Source organism: Artemia sp. Qi Xiang Cuo, chromosome 19 (assembly GCF_049724085.1).
Source record: "Artemia sp. Qi Xiang Cuo chromosome 19, ASM4972408v1, whole genome shotgun sequence".
Lineage (NCBI taxonomy): Eukaryota > Metazoa > Arthropoda > Branchiopoda > Anostraca > Artemiidae > Artemia > Artemia sp. Qi Xiang Cuo.
In genome coordinates this window covers 23,188,385-23,211,502 of record NC_142812.1, presented here as the reverse complement: position 1 = coordinate 23,211,502, position 23,118 = coordinate 23,188,385, and the positions used below count along the sequence as shown (strand labels likewise).

The 23,118-nt window shown below is 35.4% G+C and overlaps 1 protein-coding gene across 2 annotated transcripts in view; it reads right to left on the bottom strand.

Moving 5' to 3' along the window:
- The window catches only part of LOC148940624 (glutamine--fructose-6-phosphate aminotransferase [isomerizing] 2-like), a 72,947-nt gene extending 50,503 nt beyond the window's left edge, over positions 1–22,444 (bottom strand). For both annotated transcript variants that reach the window (XM_089104948.1, XM_089104950.1), the window contains exons 1-4: positions 22,294–22,444; positions 18,642–18,749; positions 11,137–11,226; positions 5,662–5,808 (exon numbers count right to left, since the gene is read on the bottom strand). In XM_089104948.1, coding sequence (XP_088961074.1) covers positions 5,662–5,808; positions 11,137–11,226; positions 18,642–18,749; positions 22,294–22,300 — 352 coding nt within the window. In that variant the 5' untranslated portion in view covers positions 22,301–22,444. The remainder of the gene's footprint in view (positions 1–5,661; positions 5,809–11,136; positions 11,227–18,641; positions 18,750–22,293) is intronic.
- Positions 22,445–23,118: the final 674 nt, after the last annotated feature.

Below are 23,118 nucleotides of genomic sequence, written 5' to 3'. Positions count from 1 at the left end.
AGTGCTAAAAAATAATGGGGGAAGCATCCAGGCTGCTTCTGGCAGGGCACACACTCTTGGGATGTGACACGACCACACGAGTTTTCGGTCTTGAAAAGAAGCTGTGCTACCTCTTTTGAAGAAGAGTAAAGTGTTCAGAAAAAAATGCGAAGTGTTTCTGGATGAATCATCGTCCAAAGATGAAATTGTGAAAGCAGGTGAATATCTTCTCCTCAGCTGTATAAAGCACGACCAAACGAAGATCTTACTAAGCTGCGACATGGAATTTTCTTGGAAAAAGTTTCTTCGTCTAATACTACGGCGTTTGTTAAGCCTGAAATGCTTCCGCCGACCGAAGCTGCAGCTTCATTCTACTCCCAGCGAGTGCACCTCCAGTTATCCCGTTGGAAAGGGGAACCAGCTGACCTCGACCCAGCTGACTGGGGTTGGGTTCTCAAGAGACCATAAATACTCACCTGTGATGACTAATTTGTTGCCCGCACCTCAGACTCTTTTGAGTGTCGTGAGATGCAAAAGTAAGACAGGCTGCGAGAACTCACGATGCAGCTGCAAGAAAAATGGATTAGCGTGTACGTTCGCGTGCGGAGAATGTCAGGGTATCAACTGTTTGAACAGGGACAACGAGATTGTCGAAGACGAGGAGCTCGACTAGTGATATCGATGCTGTGTTTTTCAAGTGAACTATACTGCCTTAAAAAGTGCAGATTTTACCTATAGTTAATGAAGTTCTTTTTTTAGTTTTTTTATTCAACGATATTGCCTTCGAAAGTGCAGATTTTACCTATAATAGCTGAAGTTTTATACTGTGATCACTGCCAAGCGATTGTTTTCTTTACGTTTAGTAATTCAAATGGTTGTAAGGTCCCCTGTTTTTAGGGTACTCGCCCCACTCAGATTTACGGGGACTTTTAGTATGTTGTACAGAATTTTTTTCTGATCATTTTGGTACCATTTTCGTTTATATTGCAATTGTGTGCGGGTCAAACCCTAAAAGTCCTGGACTAAGTTGCCTTTTAACACTGAATGAGTTTTCAAAAGGAAAATATAACAAAATAAAAGCTTATTTGAGAAGAATAATCTTCGTCTTTTTTTAGTAAAAATGGCCAACACATCAGCTTTTATCTATATAGAAAACGTTTCAACTTGAAGGTCCAAAAACTCAAGCGTCAGATTGGTATTTATTCCTCAGTATCATCATTTAAGGTGACTTAAAAAAAAGAAATCAGAGAAAAAAATACAGAACTATTTCTAAAACCTCTCTAATTCTCAAGGCCTATAGACAGCGCCATATCCAGGGTTTCTGTTCGGGGAGGGGTTTACTAAAAAACTTTACAATAAGCAACAATATTTGTTTACATTTATTTTTGCTACCCCTTGCATTTTTCCCTTGTTCGCATCGAACGACAATTTCAGAAACCCCCTCTGAAATTGGGGGTTCAAGCCTGGAGATATACTAATCCCCAACATCTATGTGTGCGGTTGCAGGAAAGAACGATCTGTCAATCAACTTAAACGGAAATGGAAACGTAGACTAAGTATCCAAAGAGCTTTTGTCTACAACAAGGATCCTTTATTAATAAGTGCATGTGTTTGATAGTGTGGTCCTCGTGTTAAAGCAATCGTTCTTGAAGAAATTTTAGCATAAAGAGCGGGGGTTTAGGAGACCCCCCCCATACATGGAATAATTTCCGTTCGTTTTAAGTTTTAATGTCGCTCTTTCCTTTGATAAAAAACTTTTTTCTTTTTTTTTTTTAAGTTCTGCTCCTTTTTAATAGCATATCTAGGGTTAATCTAAATGTGAGAAGGCCTACCGTCCGAATATATATATATATATATATATATATATATATATATATATATATATATATATATATATATATATATATATATATATATATATATATATATATATATATATATATATATATATATATATATATATATATATATATATATATATATATATATATATATATATATATATATATATATATATATATATATATATATATATGCAATTTCACATTTTGTAGAAAATACCCCCGCAGACAATTCCCCTACATGCAAATCGAGCAGCCAAAGAAAAAGTACAAAACACTATTACTACTACTATTACTACTAACAACAACTTACCGCTATGCGTAGGCCAACACAGCTATGCGCGCTCCTCCTCCCCCCCAATATATTCAAAGCCTCCCTTTTTACACCCTCCCAGGAAACTCCCATTTCCACTAAATCTTTCCTTACGACACCCTCCCACCCCAGCCGTTGACGGCCTGCTTCCCGTTTAGCCCTGGACAGTTGGCCAAAAGAACAAAATAGGTGCCTCAAAATGTCGATCGGAATGTCCTAACGGGTAACAAAAGGATCAGGTATCAAAAACAGATTTAGGAAAGGGTATGGTTGGTCTCCAATCACTTTCAACTTAAAAAAAAAAACTAGCTAGAACTCTCTATTTCTGATCAAATGAGCGTCCTCCAAAGTTTCTACGACCATAAGGTGGAGGTGGGGATGAGGAAGGGGCAGCCCCTTCCTATGCGGAATATCTACGCCCCTTCCTTAGAACTAATTCTATGTTTACCTGAAGGCTGAATGAGGGGCGGCAATGTTTGTCCAACTTATAAAAACGTAATAAAAATGCATAAAAACACATTTTGACGCATTTTGTAAAGTTTTTGCATCCCCCTCCCCAAGCAAAAGGCGGGATTATATAATCCCTCAGGATTATATATCAGTTTCTATCTCCACCCTCTCCTCTTCTATCCCTTGGAAATAATTTTGCAGGAGGGAAGGGGGTTTTGCCCACTCATCCTTTCCAAAAAAGCTATATACGTCTTTTTTCATAATTTCCTACATTTATTATATAAGTTTTCTATTTTTTATACCCCCCCCCCGCCCAATATATTCATGCGGGCATACCTGATCTACAACTAACAGTCGAGATTGTACAGTTAGCATCGGTGTTGACAATATAGTTAAAATATTGCTATCTTTCACTTTTACCCTTTATAGCATAGTGAAAGTTAATTCAAAGTCAATGCCCAGGGTCAAGGGTATGTTTAGCAAGCAGACACTGTTAAAGTAGTAGACAATTTTGGCACATATAAAGTTAATTGGCCTTGCGACAGTTCAAACGCCTCTTCTCACTGTTTAATAGTCAATTATGTTATTACTATTTGATTATGGAATATATACATGCTTTCGACCAACCCAATATAATTATAAGTCATGGATATTGTTTTACTGACAACGTAAGGACAGGGGTGTAGCCAGAACCTGTACAATAAAAGACGGCTAAAGATATATCTGAACCTGATATCTGAAATGACAAATCTGTCGGAGATATTTCATTGTGAGAATGATGAAATTGTAAGAAAAGTCTATACCGAGCCTGTTCAAAACAGCCTTCAATTTAGGTGAAACTGGAAAATATACCCCCCCTCCCCCGCTCATCTAAAGAATCCTCCTTTTTGTGCCGGAGATATTACATAAGATATATAGAGAATTGTGAAACATCGTAAAGATTTTGATTGGAAGGGGACATGAACGTGCACAGGATTTTTTTCTATGGCAAATATTAGCAGAGGAGGGAGGTTCCTCCTTCATACGTACCTCGGAGGAGCCTTTCCCCCTAGTAAGTGCCGGATCCAGGGGGAGCCCCCCCCCCTCCCCCCTAGAGTAGTCTAAAGTAGCGTAATTAACTTAATTAACGCAAGTTTGCGTTAATTAAACTTGCTCCTAACGTAAGTTTATCGGATCAACCTATTTTGTGCCCCCCCCCCCTTCAAACAATCCTGGATCCACCCCTGCCCCTAGTTAATTACCAGTTGTGTATTTCGACGCTCACCATAAAATACTCAGACGTATTTGTCTAATGAGACAATTCAAGAAAAAAAAAAAAATAAAGAGTGAAATGCAGGAAAAATAAACTTTACGGGCAAAATTTACGGATAAATAAACTTCTAGACAAGGCGGCGGATCCCTGATAAACATTATCAAGGACTAATTTGTAGAAGATGCGTCAAAACTAAAATGAATACGCATTTCTGGAGATAAACGACTCAAGTTGCATGAGGTTCAACCGATTTTCTCAGATTCTCTAAAGTCCAGTTCCCATCCATGGTTAGTCGGATATTAATGTCTACGTATAACCATTATTTACCAATCATAATTTGTTTCCTTTTTCATAAAGGCCTTTTGAAGTTTGATCCAAAGTGACGACGGCAAGGAATCGACGCCTTACTAAGCTTCTGTATGAACGGGGTTTTCGCTGGCTTAGGGAAATCCTTGACAGGGGTTCCCCTTTCAACTCCCTGAGATCAAGGGTGTCAAGTTGTGCAAAGCCTTTTTGTTTGACTTATTCATGAGATAACTGCTAATTCTGCAATCCATAGAGGGGTTCACTTTCAATTATTGCAATTACCAACCAGTTCCGGGTGAGAGTTAAATCAAATTCCTTGAACACATGCATGCAAGTTCAAGACTGATTATGATGCTTATCGGAATGGTGAAAATCGATTGGGAGAAAGTCTCCATATAAAATTTGATAAGAGAACAGAAATCTAAAACGAAACATCACCTTTATAAAAAAAAAGAAAATGGATCGTCCTATAAAAGTGGTTAGTAAATTTAAGCGAAACCTAGCAACAAAAATGGCTACGGAAGATACACGTACAAATAAACCACAATGTTCCGTTACAGAGTTTGTGTACCCAAAACGAAAGAGCATGCATATATTTTCAAAATTTTGCAGCGATGTCTCCCCCTCCTGTGTGTGTGGGGGGGGGGGGAGGATCGCTGCAAAATTTTCAATGAAAAAATGAAATTTTGGCAATTTCATTGAAAAATACCCCCCCCCCTCCTAATTTCTGGGAATTGATGTCACTGTTTAATAGAAGAGCACATAAGGTTTACAATTTGTTCAAGCATTTTCCCAATCATGACTGGTCCTCACCCACATTACACAAAGTGAATCCTCTCCCCTGCAACCAGCGGGGAAAGTGAGAAAAAGATTCAACGGGATCCTCACTTATTTCATACATATAATTTATACATAAAAAAATCCCGAAGTAAAAGTCCATGCAGCTTCCCCAAATAAAACGAACATATATTTTGATGAACCACTGGTAAGGCTATAGGAATAAAAGAAGAATCAAAGTTATGAAAATAAAAGCAGGGGAGGGGCGAGGGGGGCGCCCCCCCTAAAGTGTTTTAAAGTAGTGTAATTTACTTAATTAACGCAAGTTTACGTTAATTAAACTTGCTCCTAACGCAAGCTTATCGGATCAACCTATTTAGCCTCCCCCCCCTTAAAAAAAATCCTGGATCCACCACTGGATAAAACTGTCAACTTACTTTAAATTCACATAGGAATGACAAAAGCACGGGGAAAGACGAAGTAGTATTAATACTGGCCAAGCAACAGTTTTACTTCGGGGTGTGGGTCAAGCGCGGGGATTGTATTAGGGGGAGGGGGAGGGTAATTACAAAGGAATTACTTAAGCAAATTTTTGTCGCCTTCAAGTTATTAATTAATATTCAAGGGAGCTCTTTGCACAGTTATTAGTTAGAGTTCGTAAATATTAGATCCTTTAGCCCCAATATTCTGCGGGATTCCAGAAACCACGAAACCAATCATATCAGCAATAAAGCGAATCTTACCGTTGTGGACAACAACAAAATCGTTTTCTTCTCCTGACCTGTGAGGGTGAGAATTGACTTCACTGGGAACGCCATGTGTCGCCCAACGAGTATGTGCGATCCCCAAGTGGATATCTTCGATTTTGTCAAAAGCTAGGCCTTCCCCACCTAGAGAAAGAGAAATTAATTAGCACACTTCACAAATTAATTAACAGTAACTCCAATCTAGAGGTAACTAATCTTCTAGAACTGTACAGAACAGTAATTTTCTATACTAAATTTTCTCCAAAACCCATCCTACAGAGAAAAGTAAGAACACAGTGCACACGCCAAGTGACAGTATGTCCGGGGTAGCAATTATTATTACAGTAATTTTTCAAAGGGAACTCATTCATCAACAATGTTTAATGTATTGATATGCTGCAATGTATAGAAGTTGCCGACAAAGTTTAATACAGGTGTTTACCCTTATTGTCGGTACGATCAGATTGAAGCAGGGCTAATTAGACTTTTAACCTGTCATTGCAACACATTTAATTCAAATGAAAGCTATTGAAGATGAACAACTAAACAGCCCAAAAGCTACACTTTTTCTAAATAGTAAATATAGAAAAAAAAAACTTGTTTTCAAAATTGAACAAAAATAGAAAAGAAAAATCTCGAGAATCCACGAGTATAAGTGAAAACGAGAGGCGCAAAACGGATTGGGTTTTAATTAATTGGGTTTTAATATTAAATCGATCTAAGCTACAAATGCATAAATGAAAAAAAAACTCGGCGAGTTAAAGAAAACGACTTAAAAAGATCAAGTTATGTAAATCACAATCAGTTTTACGCCTTTCGTTTTCACTTATATTCATAAATTCTCGAGAAAAAAATTATCTTTTACTTTTTAGTCCATTTTGAAAAAGAATTAAAAAAAATTATAATTATTATTCTCGACATTTTAGTCTTCTCCAAGATAAAAATTTGTTATGATAAAATTTACAGCAGTGATAAAATTATAAAATGTGCAAGTAATGGAACATTCCGAAGTTTTCAGACTAAAACGGAGTCCCCCCCCCAATTCATAGTCACCAAATTAACAGCAGTCTTAGATGCAGCAAATACATTAATATCAAAAAATTGACAAAACAGTATATGGTTTTACAAACACTTCTCTCCAATGCTTTCAATGACATTGCAGGAACAAAGTAATCAGTGTAATACTCACAGTTACTTGCTCCCCTCCTGGTTTTAAAATTGATGGCAGCAATTTGCAAGTAATTTCTTGGAAAAACTCAAAATCCTCTGCGCATAGTTTTATTCATGTTTTATTGGTTTCGGACACTCAAATGCACAAAAATCCAAATATACTTTAAAGTCTGTTCCTATACATTAAAAACCCGAGGTAAGAAATTAACAGATAAATTTCATTGTCCTCAAAAAAAATTTCCTAAGAAATTTAGGAAAAAATTCCCAAATTTTTTAGGAATATTTAATTTCCTAAAAAATAAAAATTTGCAAGTAATTTCACTTTCAAAATTTGAATTAAAAGTGCCTAGAAACCCTCCTAATAATTCATGTTAGGTATCTTAACATCTTTTGAATCACTACACCAGCGGTGTTGTTTATGTCTCAACTGCCCCTATTATTGTATTGTTATTGTTTTGTTTGTTTGAAGAAAAGCTACGTGCAGAACGAGAGGGTCAAATAGTAGCATAAGTCATATAGGCAGTTTTTCAGGGGGAGGGAATTAAAAAATCAGTCGGATAATTTTAATAAGTGCCCAGAAACTTCACTACCAATAGCGTCAATTCACGAAAATTTAGGGTAGGGAGTCAAAATGTATTTTTCAAAATCTGAAAAGGCGGGGGCAAATTTGTCGGTTTTATCATTTTTAAAATGAAAACATTGGAAAGAGTATTCTTCAATGAAAATACCCTCAAAAAAGGTTTTTCAAAATCTGGGGGGGGGGGAAAGATAAACTATGGGACACGAGCTCTCCTTAATTGACGCAAACTGCACTGATTTTAGCTATTTTTCTCGTAAGTATATCTAATCCTGTGGCGTTTTTAAAGGAAAGAAAATCTTTGCCTTCTCTCTGGAATTTATAGTCTTTGCGTGCACTGTTTAGGTTCAAAAGTTATAATAGCTAAACTTGAAATCATAGTTGTAGGAAAAAGACAGTTTTCCCTACGAAATCCTTCGAAAGGCTGAAAATTTTTTCGTATTTTGATGCAAAAAAGAAAAAAAATTCAAATGAAGGCTGAAATTTAGCACGTGTGTATTTTGTGGTTTTTCTCACAGCTATTCATTTTTGGACAATGTGTCTAGTTCCCTAGCTTTTTTTCGCTTTGTGTTTTTTTTTTCTAAGAAAAATTAATTCCTGAGGATTTCTGTCCCGTTTCAATGCAACGTCGACAGTGATAATAATAGACCTTGAAATCACGCCAAAAAGAATCACCTAAAGGAAGAAAAAAACAGGAATTTACCTCAAGGAAACCCTTCAAAAGACTGAAAACAGTTTTGTCATTTTGATAAAAAAAAAGAAGATTCCAACTTAGCAGTCGTGCATTTAAGGATTTTTTTTTTCTCAAAACTTTTTATTTTAGGACAACGCGTCTAGTTTTTTTTCAAGCCGAAGACATTTTTTTCTAATAAAAACTGATTCCCTAGGCTTTCCGTTTGGTTTCAATGGAGCGTCGAAAATTGTACTAACCGAGCTTGAAATCACGCGAAAAGGAAAAAACAATGATTTTCCCAAAGAAAACCCTTTTAAAGGCTGAAAACGTTCTATCATTTTTATCCGAATGAAGATTAAGTAAACTTAACAGGTATGCGCTTTGATGATCTTTTTCTAGGCTATTTATTTTCAGAGACAAATCTATCCTTTTGTTTTCTGGTTGTTTGTTTCTTAAAGAAGACTGGTTCTTCGAGCTTCCTTTGTGGTTTCAACGCAACGTCAAGTCATGATAATCAAACTTGAAATCACGCCAAAAAGAAAAAAAGGGTTCAGAAGGGTATTTTGAAGGGTTTTCAAGGAAACCCTTCTGAAGACTAAAAACACCTTCGTATTTCCGACAAAATAAAATTCCGAATAAAGATTCAGCAAAATTAACAGGTTTGCATTTTATTTTTATTTTTTTCTCAGCTACTTATATTTCTTTCTTCTCCAGTTAGAGACAAGCCTTTTTTAATAATGGAAAACTGATTCATGAGAATTTCTGTTGCCTCAGATGGCTAAGAGCTGAAAATTCATGTAGCGTATCTGTATAATATGGCGAAACAGAAAATAAGCTGCTTGATATGAAAAAGACATACAGCAAGCAAGGTAACCGGCGCCCTCCCTGAAAATATGCAAATAACAGCTTTACTTTCATAATAACAGCGTAGACCAGAAATAACCCAGAAATCATAAGGGAGTAGATATCAATTTTACATTTTTGACGCGTTTTTAAAGTTTCTTCAAAAACGGGAGGGATACCCCCCCTTTACAAAAATTCTGGTCCTCCTCTCTACCTCAACCTTCCCGTCATCTCTCCCTTAGAACTAATTCTGTATTTATCTGATGGCTTAATGACAGTTAAGATGTTTTGGCATTAAAATGCACCCTTTGAGGCATTTCCCTCCCTCCCTAACTACACAACAATCACAGAAACCCATTGTAGAAGTTTAAATGTCTCTTTAAGTTTTGTAATTTGTCCATTGTTTACAGATAGTATTTTGTTAGTTGGAAACATTCGGACATCTTTCCCAGGGGAGTTTCTGCCGGGGGGGGGGAGAATTATCTTGCAAAATTTTCAATAAGGAGAAAATATTTGGGAATTATTTCCTTTCAGCAGGGATGTATTTTCCACGGAGGGGGGAGTATTTTCCACGGGGGGAGAGGGTATTTTCCGCCGAAAGGCATTTTCCGGGCGGGTCGGGCGGGGGGGGGGGGTGAACGCCTAGAACCGTATAGCAAACTGATTATGCCAGTTTTATGAAGTACTTAATGAAACTGGTTCCGTTTATGAATATACAGTGTTATCTTCATGTAATAAAATTTTCCAGAAATTCTCGATTTGGCTGTCGTTTTTAAGAAGAGGCATAAATCGCTTTCAAATGCTTGAAAATTCCAACTGATCCTGAATCTTAATTAAATTGAATGTTATTGGAAGAAATCTGGTCGTTTTTTAAATAGCAGTCACATTACGGATGTTATGTTATGGCCTAATGTTATTTTCGAATTTTAGAGTACAACGAATTAGGCTTCTTCTTAAAGGTTAACGTAAATTTCAAAGATATCCAAGAACTTGTGGAAAAGACTATTAAATCGTCGAATCCAAAAAGTTGACTTTTAGGGCATACATTCTACTGGCAAAATTAATCTGCATACGAGTCTACGACAGAGTACCTCGTGCTCTAATGCTTTTAATATTATATATGTATAATTGTATATAGAAATCTAAACTAACCACCAACTAGATGCAAAATACGGTACTTATGATATACCCCCTATCTAATATTCTTTTAATATGTTTCTCTGACGCTCAATCCTAATGAAAAATGAATAAGTAAGTAAGTATGACTGCAGAAGACCCTTAAGGTCCAAACCGGCGCTGCTGATCTCCCTTTCGTGGCCCTTCAGCCAGGAAGTGCAATGGAAGGTTGGGGGCCAGCTATCCTATGCTCTCGCACACCCTTCCTGTTTACCTTCCTCAGATTTCTCCAGGTGCCCATTTAGAGCTGGGTTGACTCTGGCTGAGCTTACAGAGTCACGCCACTGATCCCCGTCCCGAAGCAAATAGCTGGCTACGCCAAGGATCGAACCAGTGGCGGATCCAGGGGGAGGGGGCGCTCCCCCTAGAGTAGTCTAAAGTAGTGTAATTTACTTAATTAACCCAAGTTTGCATTAATTAAACTTGCTCCTAACGCAAGTTTATAGCATCAACCTATTCTGCGACCCCAAAAATTTTTTTTATCGGATCAACCTATTTTGCGCCCCCCACCCTAAAAAATCTTGGATCCACCCCTGGATCGAATCCGTGCCCCTTGGACATAGAATTCTCAAACCAGCACGCCAACCACTTAGCCAGGACGGCTAATGAAATATACCAAAGTAAGATAAAAATATAATACTTTAGAAACACACATGGGTTATATATTTGCACATTATAATGTGTTACATGCCTAATGTGTTATGTACAATTATTCTGCATATTATGTAGTCAGAATTGTTTTCGAAATTAACACTGTCCAAATACTTTACCCCCCCCCCTCTCCCTAATGTGCAAATATATAGCCCTAATTATATATTTTCCATCTATTCTGTCACTTTTCTTTGTCTTGTCTCACGCTAAGCTGAAAGAAACTAACAGAAAAAAAACGGTTTTATAATGCGTCAATGAATGAAAAACCTGAGCGGTAGGGGGTTTATCATAAGTACCCAAAATAACATATGTAAAAATATGCAATAGAAGTGTAAAATAAATAATATAAAAAAAATACAATCTAATAGTAAAGAATACTTACTGTCAAGAATTTCATTTTCAAGGGCCTGGACTTTTCCTCGTTTTTTGACAAGAACTATCCCTTTACCATCAGCTGAATCAATTCCAACTCCTAAAAAATCAGTGTCATCAAACAATCTTCACCAAAAAGGATATTTAATGAAAATGACTACTAATTTATGTTTTTCCCAATTTATCCCATTCTTAAAAACTTGGAGCTGACTGCCTTTCCGAAAAGCTCTAAATCAAGCTTTGCATTTCAGTACCGATGTTTTAGAAGAACAAACAAAAGTTGTACTGATGCCTCTAGAAATGAAAATGGTTAAAACAAGCTACATACAAGACATTATTTAATTGAAGATGATTTTTTTAATTAACTAATTAAATTAATTTTGTTAATTAATTAAAAATAAATAAATAAATAAGAATTAATAAGTCATAATTAATTGAATTAATCAAAAGAACAATATTCAATTTAAATTTTGATGCTAAAATTTTTAATTGTTTCTGTTGGCTAAACCACATCCACCAACAGAAAGAAAGAGGAAAAATCTTTAAAAAAAAAGTTAAAACTTTTTTTGCATGTTCTTATAATAACTAGACCCCGGTGCCGTGCCAGCAGATCGACCGAACGCCACCAACAAGAGGCCCGGTTGATCGTCACCGAAGTGTCACAACGCCGCCAGCACTCCGCAGGAACGCCACCACCAGCAAAGGCAGCGGCGTTCGGTCGACTTTAAATTAATTTTGCGGCAATTCTTTATCGCATCAACCGCAAAGCAGGAGCTTTTCCTTCTCGTGCGGTATCCCCGAATTTTTGGGTATTTCCCCAAAAATCTATGCGTCACCCCGAAAAAATATTTGGTTCCCCGAATCCCCGAAAATCACTCAATCACGGTGCCACCCTGAGTGCTTTATCATCAGTGACTTTCCCTGCCAAATATTACTTTGCATACCATTTCACTACTCTCTTATTCGTTAATTTTTGTCCCTTTTGTTACTTTGCATAAAAACCAGACAGATGCATTATACAATTGCAAATATTGCAATATACACAGTTCTTCACATGGTGACAAAAAAACTATAGTCTTTATGAAATAAGTTTAAGTCATTTCGAATGCAGTTTCCCAATCGCTATTTCTTACATCATTCGTAGTCAAGAATTTTATTTTCAAGTCAAGTAGAATTATAGAACGCATTCACTACTATACAGCTTCAGCCTTCAGTTGGATTTTGAAATTGACAGCTGACAGATTGTTTCTACAGCTGAATTGTAAGTTTGCAGAATTTTTTTTTTCTTTGGCTGTTTTTAGATAAGATTTACTCAATTGTTGAACACCTGATAGAAAATACAATCTTCTTTCTGAAACATTTTTACCCCCCCCCCCCAAAAAAAAAAACCTTCTATTGAGACAAAATTTAGCAATAGACTAAGCTATTTACAAGGTTGGGGAATTAAAGATTGAAACGGAAGTTACCCCAAAAATATGATTCATAAATAAATTGCCAATTATTGCCTACAGGGGGGGGGTAGGGGGCTATCATTTTTTAAAAGATACTACCTCATTTTTTTTATTGAAAACAGGGATACCAAAAAGACAATTAGTTTTTTCATTTAAAGTGGAGACAGAAGAAAATGATATCAAATTCCCTGGGAAACCATTGAAATATTGTGATAGACCCAGGGCCCCCCATTGGGACTTGTTCTTTGTCTTGGGTATTTTGCAATTTGGCTTTTGTGTGTGCTCCCTTTTAGTTAAATTCTTTGGATCTTATTGAATGCCACGGCGAATCTATGACTCAGTTTTCCAATAATTTGAGGTATATCTGAATAATTTCGACATTTTAGTTTTTGTCTTTGTACCCCTTTACTCATACCCTCAATTTTTTTTTCAAGGAAAACTAAGATTTTTCATGTTATTTTGCGTGTTTGTTTGAACCTTATAGTGACCTAGTTAATTATTAAGTAAATTATTTTTCTAATGTAAAACTGAGACGGTATCCTATCAAGGTGGTATCCAGAAGGGGGGGGGGTAGTGAGCTATCATATTTAAATAATAATACCTGGATATTTTTTTAAGCAGGGATGCCAATAAGTCAATTATTTTTTTTATTTAAAGCAGGAACGGTATCAAGGTGGTATACGTAGGGGGGGGCATAGGGAGTAACTACATTTAAGTAATAGTACCTTGATTTTTTTATTGAAAGCAGGGATGCCAAAATGTTGAAAAGTTGACAAAAATTAAAGAGCTTTTCGTAAGTTATATTTGATACAGCACTTCGATGGTTTTATCGTCCAAAGGGAAAGGTACATATGCGTCCAACCCGTTTTTTTATTGATGAAACGGGTTTACTTTGAAAACATTCATTCATAATTACCAGGCAGATTCACACTAAAACGAATTGGTGTGACGAAAGTGATATCGACATCCCCACCTAATGTTGCGCTCGAGTGATAATGGCGCCCTTGGTCCAGTGCCCAAGTTACATTAAAAGGCCAAGTCATTATAGAAGCTTTCAATTTGGGAGGTCCAAGGAGGAGTCTTTGAGAGTCTTATGACCTCAGGGTACTATATGGTGAAACGTTCTTACGTATCTACAGTGGTTTAAAAAATTCGATCACCCCACAAATGATTACCAAAAATATGCACAAATGTAACATTTTGAATATTATAACACTTTTTTCAAAGCTTTGAAGAAAAGCAAAAAAGGCTAAATACCCCTAACTACGCTTGAAAGCTATTTTAAAAATAAACTCTTTGGAGATTTCCATGGATATTATCATAGCAGAAGGAGCCTGGGTGGGGATCAAAGAGGAGTCTTGAATATTTTGACCACAGGTGACTTATTGCTGCGACTTTCTTAAATTTGGTAATTTTTGTGAGCATTTAGAGATCAAAGTTTAAACTCAATAACTAGTACTAAGTGTCCTAACATTTTGCTTGGATTAAAAGTGACGAACTAGAAAGAAAATCTCAACATATTCATGGAGCCACTTCAGTCAGCACATTATTTCATTTAATTACATTCAAAACGGATGAGCTTTTCATTTTTTACCTAAGATAATAGCTGGCACTTCATTTTTCTTCATACCGAATAAACCATTAAGTGTTTTTTGTTTAAGTGTAATTGAAGTGTTCTCATGTGAAGTGTTGATCATGTATTTTTCAATTTGATAAATTTACTCCTTTTAGATGCAGTTTATAATTTGACTGATATTAGGTATTTATCAATTTATAATTTGGAATGAATCCCCAAAAGAAAAAATGAATAATATCCGAAAGAGCAGCCAAAAGCAATAAAAAAGCAGCAGTTCAGCCTTAGCCTATATAACATATATTCTATTAAGAAGCCAAAAAAACTTTAAAATACATTTTTTTTAAATTTTAATTAAAAACCAGTTTTTAATACAAGAAGGCTTTTTAGGAATCCAAAAGAGCAAAAAAAAAAACAATCAATATCAAAGTCGCCCATTCAACTGTTTTAAGGGAGAAAAGACAGATATTGGTTAGGGACATAATGGAAAAGCTACGCTTCTAAGTTCAAAGTAACTTTCAAAGTTTTTACCGAGATAACTGACCACTTTTGTGATACAGTGTTTGAAGTTTTGTTAGCTGTATTGCTGGATGAAAAAAACTACTAATCTTGATAATTATTTACGTTAAGAATAGCCTACATAGCTAATAAATACTTCAACTACTCGTATTATGCAAGGGTTCTGAAACACCACAGCCATTTCGTTTCTACCAGATTTCTACTTCTCTTGATGAATAACGAAGAAGAGCAGTTTCCAGCCAGGAACTTGTGAATAGTTGTACTCATGAATAGGCTCGAATCTATTGTAAATTTAAGCTGTGATTTGAGAAAGACTGATGAAAACATTAATACTTGTGGTCAACATTGATCGCGCCGGTGGCGCGCCACTGACATCTCACCGGAGGCGCGGTGGCGGCGCACTCTTTTGGCCCCGCCGCCGCCGGTCTTCCCTCATCGGCGCGGCGCCGGGATCTAATGATAACCACCTCCCAGACTGATACCAGAGTAAAAATAATCCCCCCCCCCAAAAAAAAAAACTTTTCTGTTTCTTTGCTCTAAAGTCCAAGTAATTTTTATTTACTTCTTTGCTCTCAACTGCTTAAGGTTGATGTTCCCTGTGTAAGCACTGTTATGTTATTTTTCTGCTCAGCAACAGGCAAGGGCAGATTCAGGATTTGTGTTTGGGCTGCGGGGGGTACAAAAACATTACAAAATACGTCAAAAAATAGTTTATATGCATTTCTGCTACTTTTTTTACGGGTCGGAAAAAAAATTTCAGGGGGAAGGTTCGAACTCGGTAATCCCCCTCCCCACTGGATACGGCCAAAGCTATAGGTCTAATACAATCATAAAAAAAAATTTTATTATTACTCCATAGCTGAGATTTAGTTCTATCCTTCTACCAAAAAGTTTTTTTTTTAATTTAGTGTCCAGGGTTTTTAAGAGTTGAAAATTGGTAGAAAGTGATTGAAAAAGGACAAATTTCCCATTTTTAGCCAAATTTAGATCCTTCTTCAAGGAAAATTCTAAGTAATATAGTAATTCTGGCTCAGCGAAGTCTGAGATTAATGAATCCAATGATGTAAATATGTTGTTCTTCTTTTGCATGTTATAGCATCAGTTTCGTTGCAAATTCGCTTGTTTCATAGGGAATATATACCTTAAGTAATGGACAACTTAAAATACAGTCTTCTAGAGAAATTAGTCACGCAACATTATCAAAACTGGTGGTCAATGAATGCACATCTTAATAGGATGAGACCAGCCCTACACTATGCACTGATGTTCAGGTGAAAATGTAGCTTTACAAGGAAATGGCTGTTGAATATGTTTTAACATACTTGGTTTCAGATCTAGCCTCTGCATCCCATTAGCTTTTGCGTAGAGTTTCAAAGATCTATGCATGCAAGCGTCATATATTTCATATTTCGAAAAATAGCCCATGTAAATCCCGTATATAATTATTTTGGTACTTGTCAATTAGCTGGAACACACGCGAGAAGTGAAGTTTGGTAAATGCTAATGAAATAAACAAAATATGATGAAAATATAACAGTTTAGAAACAAATTTGGGCTATATATTTGCACACTCAGGGGGCGGGGGTAAAGCCTAATATATATTAAATACGTAACCTAACCTAACCTATGTACTTTTTCCTCCTCTAAACTCTAAAAAGCAATAGTTCAAATATTTTAAACGTAGTGAAAAACCACGGTTTGCAATCGAATTCTCTATTGAAAGAAACCCGTTTGACTAGTTTCTTAAGCAACTTCCCTATGCAATATATCGCGTGGGTTCCAGGTAATTGACAAGTACCATTTTTTTGTATTATTATTGTTGTTGATTAAGCAAAACATCTCAAGTTGAGTTGAAAAATGTATATTAAACATTTAAAGTACCAAATACGTCAAAATGAAAACATTCTTTGGCACTTTTGTCTTATAGCCACCACACTCAAGATCTTGTATCGTGAACATGAGACAATAACCGATTTTCATGGTCTTTACGCTAGACAATATTAACTTTAGCTCAGCGGAAAACTACATTGTAGATGTAAATTAATCGAATATTTGGTTTATATTTTGGTTAGGTTACGTATTGAACATGATATAGTCAGTGCGGCACCACGATTAGAATTTTCTGTTGTAATTTCCATAATTTTGTTGCTAAACTTTTATATTTTCGTCATATTTTGTTTTATTTCATTAGTATTAACCAAACTTCACTTCTCGACATAACTCGAGTTTGGTGGCTATAAGACACAAGTACCCATTTTTTTTCAGGTATTCATACCTGAAAAGTGGAATTTCCTACGATTTTTCTTTCGGTTTTAAGATTTCTTTTCGTTGCGCATTTCCTTTACTTTCCTTTAATTCTTTCCTTTACTGCCACACTGAACTATAAAAGGAAGCAAGCGGATTTTTTTCTTGTTTACAAACTAGCCTAACCAAACGGGTGTAATCCCCACTATATCTGCATTACATCGTCGAGTAATACAAAAACGAATAGGGTTATACAACCGTTATTTTCAAGAGAGCTATTGGACAAATACAGGCTAGTGGGAAATCTAAAAATTAATTAATAAGTAATTTTTTTAATAAGTAGAAAATAAGGATTCTATCGATATTTCAATCGATAGTCAGCTAAAGGGATAAATATAACAGAATAGGATAGCCTAATTTGTCTTTCTAAAAAGGTGCTTTTGTAGGTATGTCAATTGACCACTAAGTTGAACTGTTTAATCTCGAACAATTTTACTAATATCCATATTAATGCATAGCTTAGATTTATAACAGGATTTGTCATTTGCAATAGCAATCAGGAAAGTTACTGTTTCCATAGCTCAATGACAATATATTTTTTCGCCCATTTTCTGCTGATTCTAACATGTTTCTTATTTTCAAACTGGTTGCTATTTCAGTTTAAACCACATAACGGCATACAAAAGAATTTTTCATACAAAGTTAAGTTCCCAGGTTTCCCTATTTATAAAAAACGTATACTGCTGGTTAAGTTTCAACTTAACCAATTCAAAGAATCAGATTTCATTTTAATTGTCCTTGGCACTTTAAAGTAAAATTTCTGGCAAACAAATTGTTTATCAACAACCGCGGGAACACAAATTGTTATCATTGTTGGAAATAAACGGTAACATTTTCAAAATCAATTGAGCACTGTTTTACTATTTTCAATTAAACTCACGTTTACTCCAATAATTTTCACTGTTTCATCAAATTCTGAATTTTTCCATAGCACAAAGCAAGATTTCTTCACTGCCCTTTGGAGGGAATGGGGTGGGTTCACTGCCCTTTAGAGGGAAAGAAATTAGTTTATCATTTCTTATTTTAGGTTAACAACATGCTCGAGATCAAGTTAACAACATGCACAAAACCTTTGTGACAAATAAATTTTTCTTCCCTTGTAAACTGTAAAACAAAATCTCCCATGATATCCATCCTTGAAATTTCCCTTATATTTGATCAACAAATTTGACAAACAATGATTTTAATTGTAGGTCGTTTTCATCCACATAGTTGATCAACAAAACCTTTATCAGTCGCTAGAACACAATTTTTTATAAACAATCTCTCACCAGAACAGATTGTTGATCAACAATCACTAAGATCTTACATCAAAGATCTTACATCTTTCTGCAAAGATTACCGTTTTTTAACTCATCTTTGTTCTGAGATCTTACAGCTCACTGATGTTACCAAAAAGTGTGAAGACCGCCACTGTTTTGCCATATAGAACAATGATGAGAGAACTTTGATGATCTACTCATCATTGTTCTCAGACCGCTGATCAGAGCAGAATGATGAAAGACGTTTGCACAAAAACGACCAAAGATGTAAGATCTTTGTTGAACGATTTCCCTTTTAAGCGTTTTCTGACAAAAGATGTAAGCAATCTTAGCACATTGATGAGGGAAAAAACAGGCCTAATATTGCCAGAAAAGACCTCAGGTGTCAAAAAAAGGTAAAACATACCTGCAGAATCATAACCTCTGTATTCTAGTCGTTGAAGTCCTTTAATTAATGTTTCTAAAACTTCCTTTCGGGTTTTGGGAGTCAGGTAATTGAGATAGGCAAAGATTCCTGTAAATAAAAATCACATATAAAATAAAGGTATAAGCCTGGAATTGGGCCTATTGAGGAGCAAAACATGTTAAGAAAACAATTCTTAGATCATAATATGCAGGCTAATTGTAGTTAACAAATTTTGAAAGCAATTCCACTATACTTTACCCCCCCCCCCTAATGTGCAAAATATATAGCCTAAATAGTACTTATCTCTTATAGTGCCTATGTTAAGTTTTTCATCTAAGTAAAACCTGTTTCTCTGACTAATCCTAATGAAATACACAAAATATGATGAAAATATAATACTTCAGAAGCAAATTTGGGCTATATATTTGCACATTAGGGATTGGGGGGAGGTAAAGTATAGCTAATCTGCATGCAAAATGTGTTAGGTACAATTATTTTGCACATTATGAAGTAAGAATTGTTTTCTAACTTCACATGGTCCAAATATTTGATTAAACCTAAGAATCTAGGCTATTTTTCTTACTTACTGAGGAGCCATAAGTAGGCTACATGCCTATTGTTATCGATTTCAGAATTTAAAAGCATTCTTTTATAAAACCAAGTCAGTGGAGGCTATTCACAAAAGTCTGGGGGGGGGGGGCTAAATGTGTCTTTCAAAATCTATGAGAGCCAATACCCCCCTCCAATTGCTTCCCCTGGACCAAGTGAGTGTTGAGTACTTTCTACTAGCCTATTAAAAAAAACACTGATGTGCAAATTGAAGGAACCAAGATTTATGGTACACTAATGTCAGCTTCTCTAGGGCAATCAGAAATGTTCAAATTCCTTAATGTGTGAACTTTCAAATGGTATATATTTCTTGGATTTTAGTACAGTAAGCTAACCTGTTTTTAGAATCCATGTACAGTTGGGGCTTCTGAAAAGAAAACACTATAAGATTCTGAAATTAACTTTTAAAAATACTTACTTATCATTCCAAAAAGCACTTCACTTTACTCCACCCTCAACTCCACTTAATGTCCAATACATAGCTGAAATTATAGATTTTCTATGCATTTTTCTATTTCTTGACTTTGTTAATGCTGCTTCTTTGCCATTAAATCTAGTCTATTTGAACAAAAGAGTGGTGTGATCAAGAAAGGAAATTCCATGGGAAATATATGGGTAATATTAACTCATTAGTGAGAGAAATATACATACCTTTAGAATCAGAATTTCATCCTATCTTCCAAATTTAACATTCCTTTGCATCAGAAATGAATATTACACTCACCTCTCCTATTGTACAAAAATATACCTTAACTACCTGAATTTGCACTTCAGAGCAAATTAAGATTATATATATGCAGCAAATTCTCTATTATTTTGACAAACTATTTAATCAATTTGAAGAAAAAATCTTGTCAAAACTAAGAGAGGGCTACATAATTCAAACACCCATAGAAAGAGATCAATTTTATTAAGTATACCTCTGCCTTTATGGTACTATTAAATATAAAGTTTTTTCAGCTGAAAGTAAGGAGCAACATTAAAAAAAGTGAACAGAAATCATTGCATATATGAAGTGGGTTGCCCCCTCCTCAACACTTTGCTCTTTACACTAAAGTTTTTAGTAGGCTACTTATAAGAAAGCTTCTTGTTGTTCTAATTAAGTAACCATTGTGTTTCAGGAGTCAATCTTTTAGAATGGGACAAAATTCAAACGTTAGTGTTTATTTCATTTTTTTTTTTTTTTTACATTAGAAGTGTTTCAGACTTCAATGAAAATGGGCAATCTAAAAGATGAAATAGTTGAATCCCCAGAGAAAACTCAAGAGGAAAAGAGAATTTTCAAATTCTGATTTTTCAATGAAAATACCAAAAAGTCATTTTTCAATGACCCCTCCCCCTAAAAAAGAAATTATTCAAAATCGATTGAGGGCCAAACAAACCTAAGGGGTGAGGTCCCCCAAGTCCTCCCCTTTTTTTTAAACTTAAATTGTTTCTTAATTTAATTTCTGATCATTTTTCAAATCTAGCCCCACCTCCACAGAGAAATCCCCTTCTCTGTGGAAATATCCTTTAAACAATTCAATCCTGGTGAAAATTCACTCTGTACAATTACCCTTAACACCTCCACATATAAAATTGAGACAGAAAAGAGAAAGCAGGCCATATAAAAAAATTTTTGAATAGGAATTCTGGCATATTCCCCCAGTAAATAATTTCCTCTGACAAGTTCCCCCTGGAAACTTTTCTCCCCATGGACAATTCTTCTGTGGAAAAACAATGAATGATTTAGGGGAAAAGGGGCAGGGGAGGGGTTCTAGTTGAGATCCAATCTTTTTGGTCACTGCAAAAGAGCACTAGAACTTTTAATTTCCATTCAAATGAGCCTTCTCATAATGTTCTAGGACCAATAAGTTGATATGATCACCCCTGGGGAAAAAAGAAGAAATAAACATACATCCATGATCTTTCTTCTGGCAAAAAATGCAAAATTCCACATTTTTGGTGGATATGAGCTTGAAATTTCTACAATAGGGTTCTCTGATACACTGAATTTGATGGTAAGACTTTTATTTAGATTATATGGTAAAATTCTAGTTTAGCTACTTTTCACTATCTTGGAAAGGGGTTGGTTTAGTATTCTGGGCCTCTGGGAAGGTATTGCCAAGCTTCTATGTTAACCCTCTTCTAATTTCTAAGCCTTAGGAATTTGCCTACTCAATCTATTGAAATTTTGACTAAACAAAATTTTACCTTGATTTTCGGTTATCAGTTTCTTTTTCTCTGGCTTTAGTTCTGAAAATGCAATTCCTGTTATTTGAGCAAAATTTTAAGCCATATTAATGGGTTTTTTTTCTTCAAAATTTAGGAAATGTATTTGCATATTTCAAAACCCTATAAATCGGGATAGAGCAAAGTTGTGAAGCTGAAAAGAATTGTGTTGTACTTCATTTAAGCAGAAGATCTACTTTGCAAGGTTTCACTTTTAAGACCTAAAGGATTTTAAAGGTCATCAAAGGTCAGGATTTTAAAGGCCCTCTAGAAGGAGGAGTGGAGATAGGTACTTCGAAATGCCTTCCTGGGACATACTTTAGTTTGTAGACCCATCCCTGGGAGTTTCACTTTCCTAACCTAACCTCTTTCCAAGTTAGAAAAAAGTAGCTAAACTAGAATTTTACCAAATTAATTTCCAACAAAAATGATTATTATAGTTGGAAAGAGCATAAAAAAGGCAGACATTGAGTGGTATATTCACTTTATTTGTAAGTCAATAATATGATGATAAAGTTCTACCAAATCATATTATTGAGTTAGGAATAGCCTAGGCCTAAAGTGAATAGGCTACACCATTTGATGCCTTTTTTATGCTGATTACAAATAGAAATAGATTCCAATAGAAATGATTATTATATTTGTAATCAGCATAAAAAAAAGGCATCAAATGGTGTATTCACTTTAGTCCTAACTCAATAATATAATTTGGTAGAACTTTACCAATATGATTTGGTAAAAATTTACCAAAGTTCATTCACCTAAGCCTACTTAATTAGGCTTGCTTACTTTACAAGTTAGCAAACTCTAAAGAATTTCTACGGCAACTTACCACACATTTTGGGTTAGAAATTAAAACTCAGTCCTCACAAATTCGAAGCTAGTAGGATACTGATCTGAATTGACTGGATTGCCAACTAATATTAGTGGTTTATCAGCCTCCAGCTAAAATGCTTTTACAGTTTTGAATTATTCTATCCAGTTTGTTTGCAAACATCAAAGGATGCCGGTTGTTGATGCCACGCCTTGAATCCAGCGTTGTGTATTGCGCAGAATTGCACAGATTAAGGGCTGGGCACACGTAGCTGATTTCGGGAACTGATTTCCAAATCAGCACCAATTTTGAAAGAAATCGGCGTCGATTTGAGCTTGAAAAATTTTGTGGTTTTTGGCGCCGATTTACAAAATCAACATCAATTGTCATCATGATCATCACCAAAAAATAGGGATAGAAATAAATAGTCAGCCAGAGTTGTTTGTGGTGAAAGACCCCGCTACTGAGCTGAGATCAGTCATACAAAAAGTAATCAACTCCAGTTGACTATTTGTGTCCATGATTCTTTGTTTTGAAAATCTCGCGCAATAAATTTTTCTTTCAATACATTTTTCTTGTCGCTATCGTTTGTATATAAATATAAATGTTTTTACTTTTATAACTTTAATAAATCAGATAATATTAACATTTTAATTACTAAATATCAGTATATGTATATTAAACTGACAATGCATATTCATTTGTAGTTTTGTCAGTAAAGTACAAATTATGTTCTGGCCTCGGGAAGGCATAGGGGTTTTGAGCCCAACTTATCTTAAGTTCTGCCCGTTCTGAGTTTGACTCGCTCATTTATTGTAATTTCTGTTCGCTTTAGGGTTCATT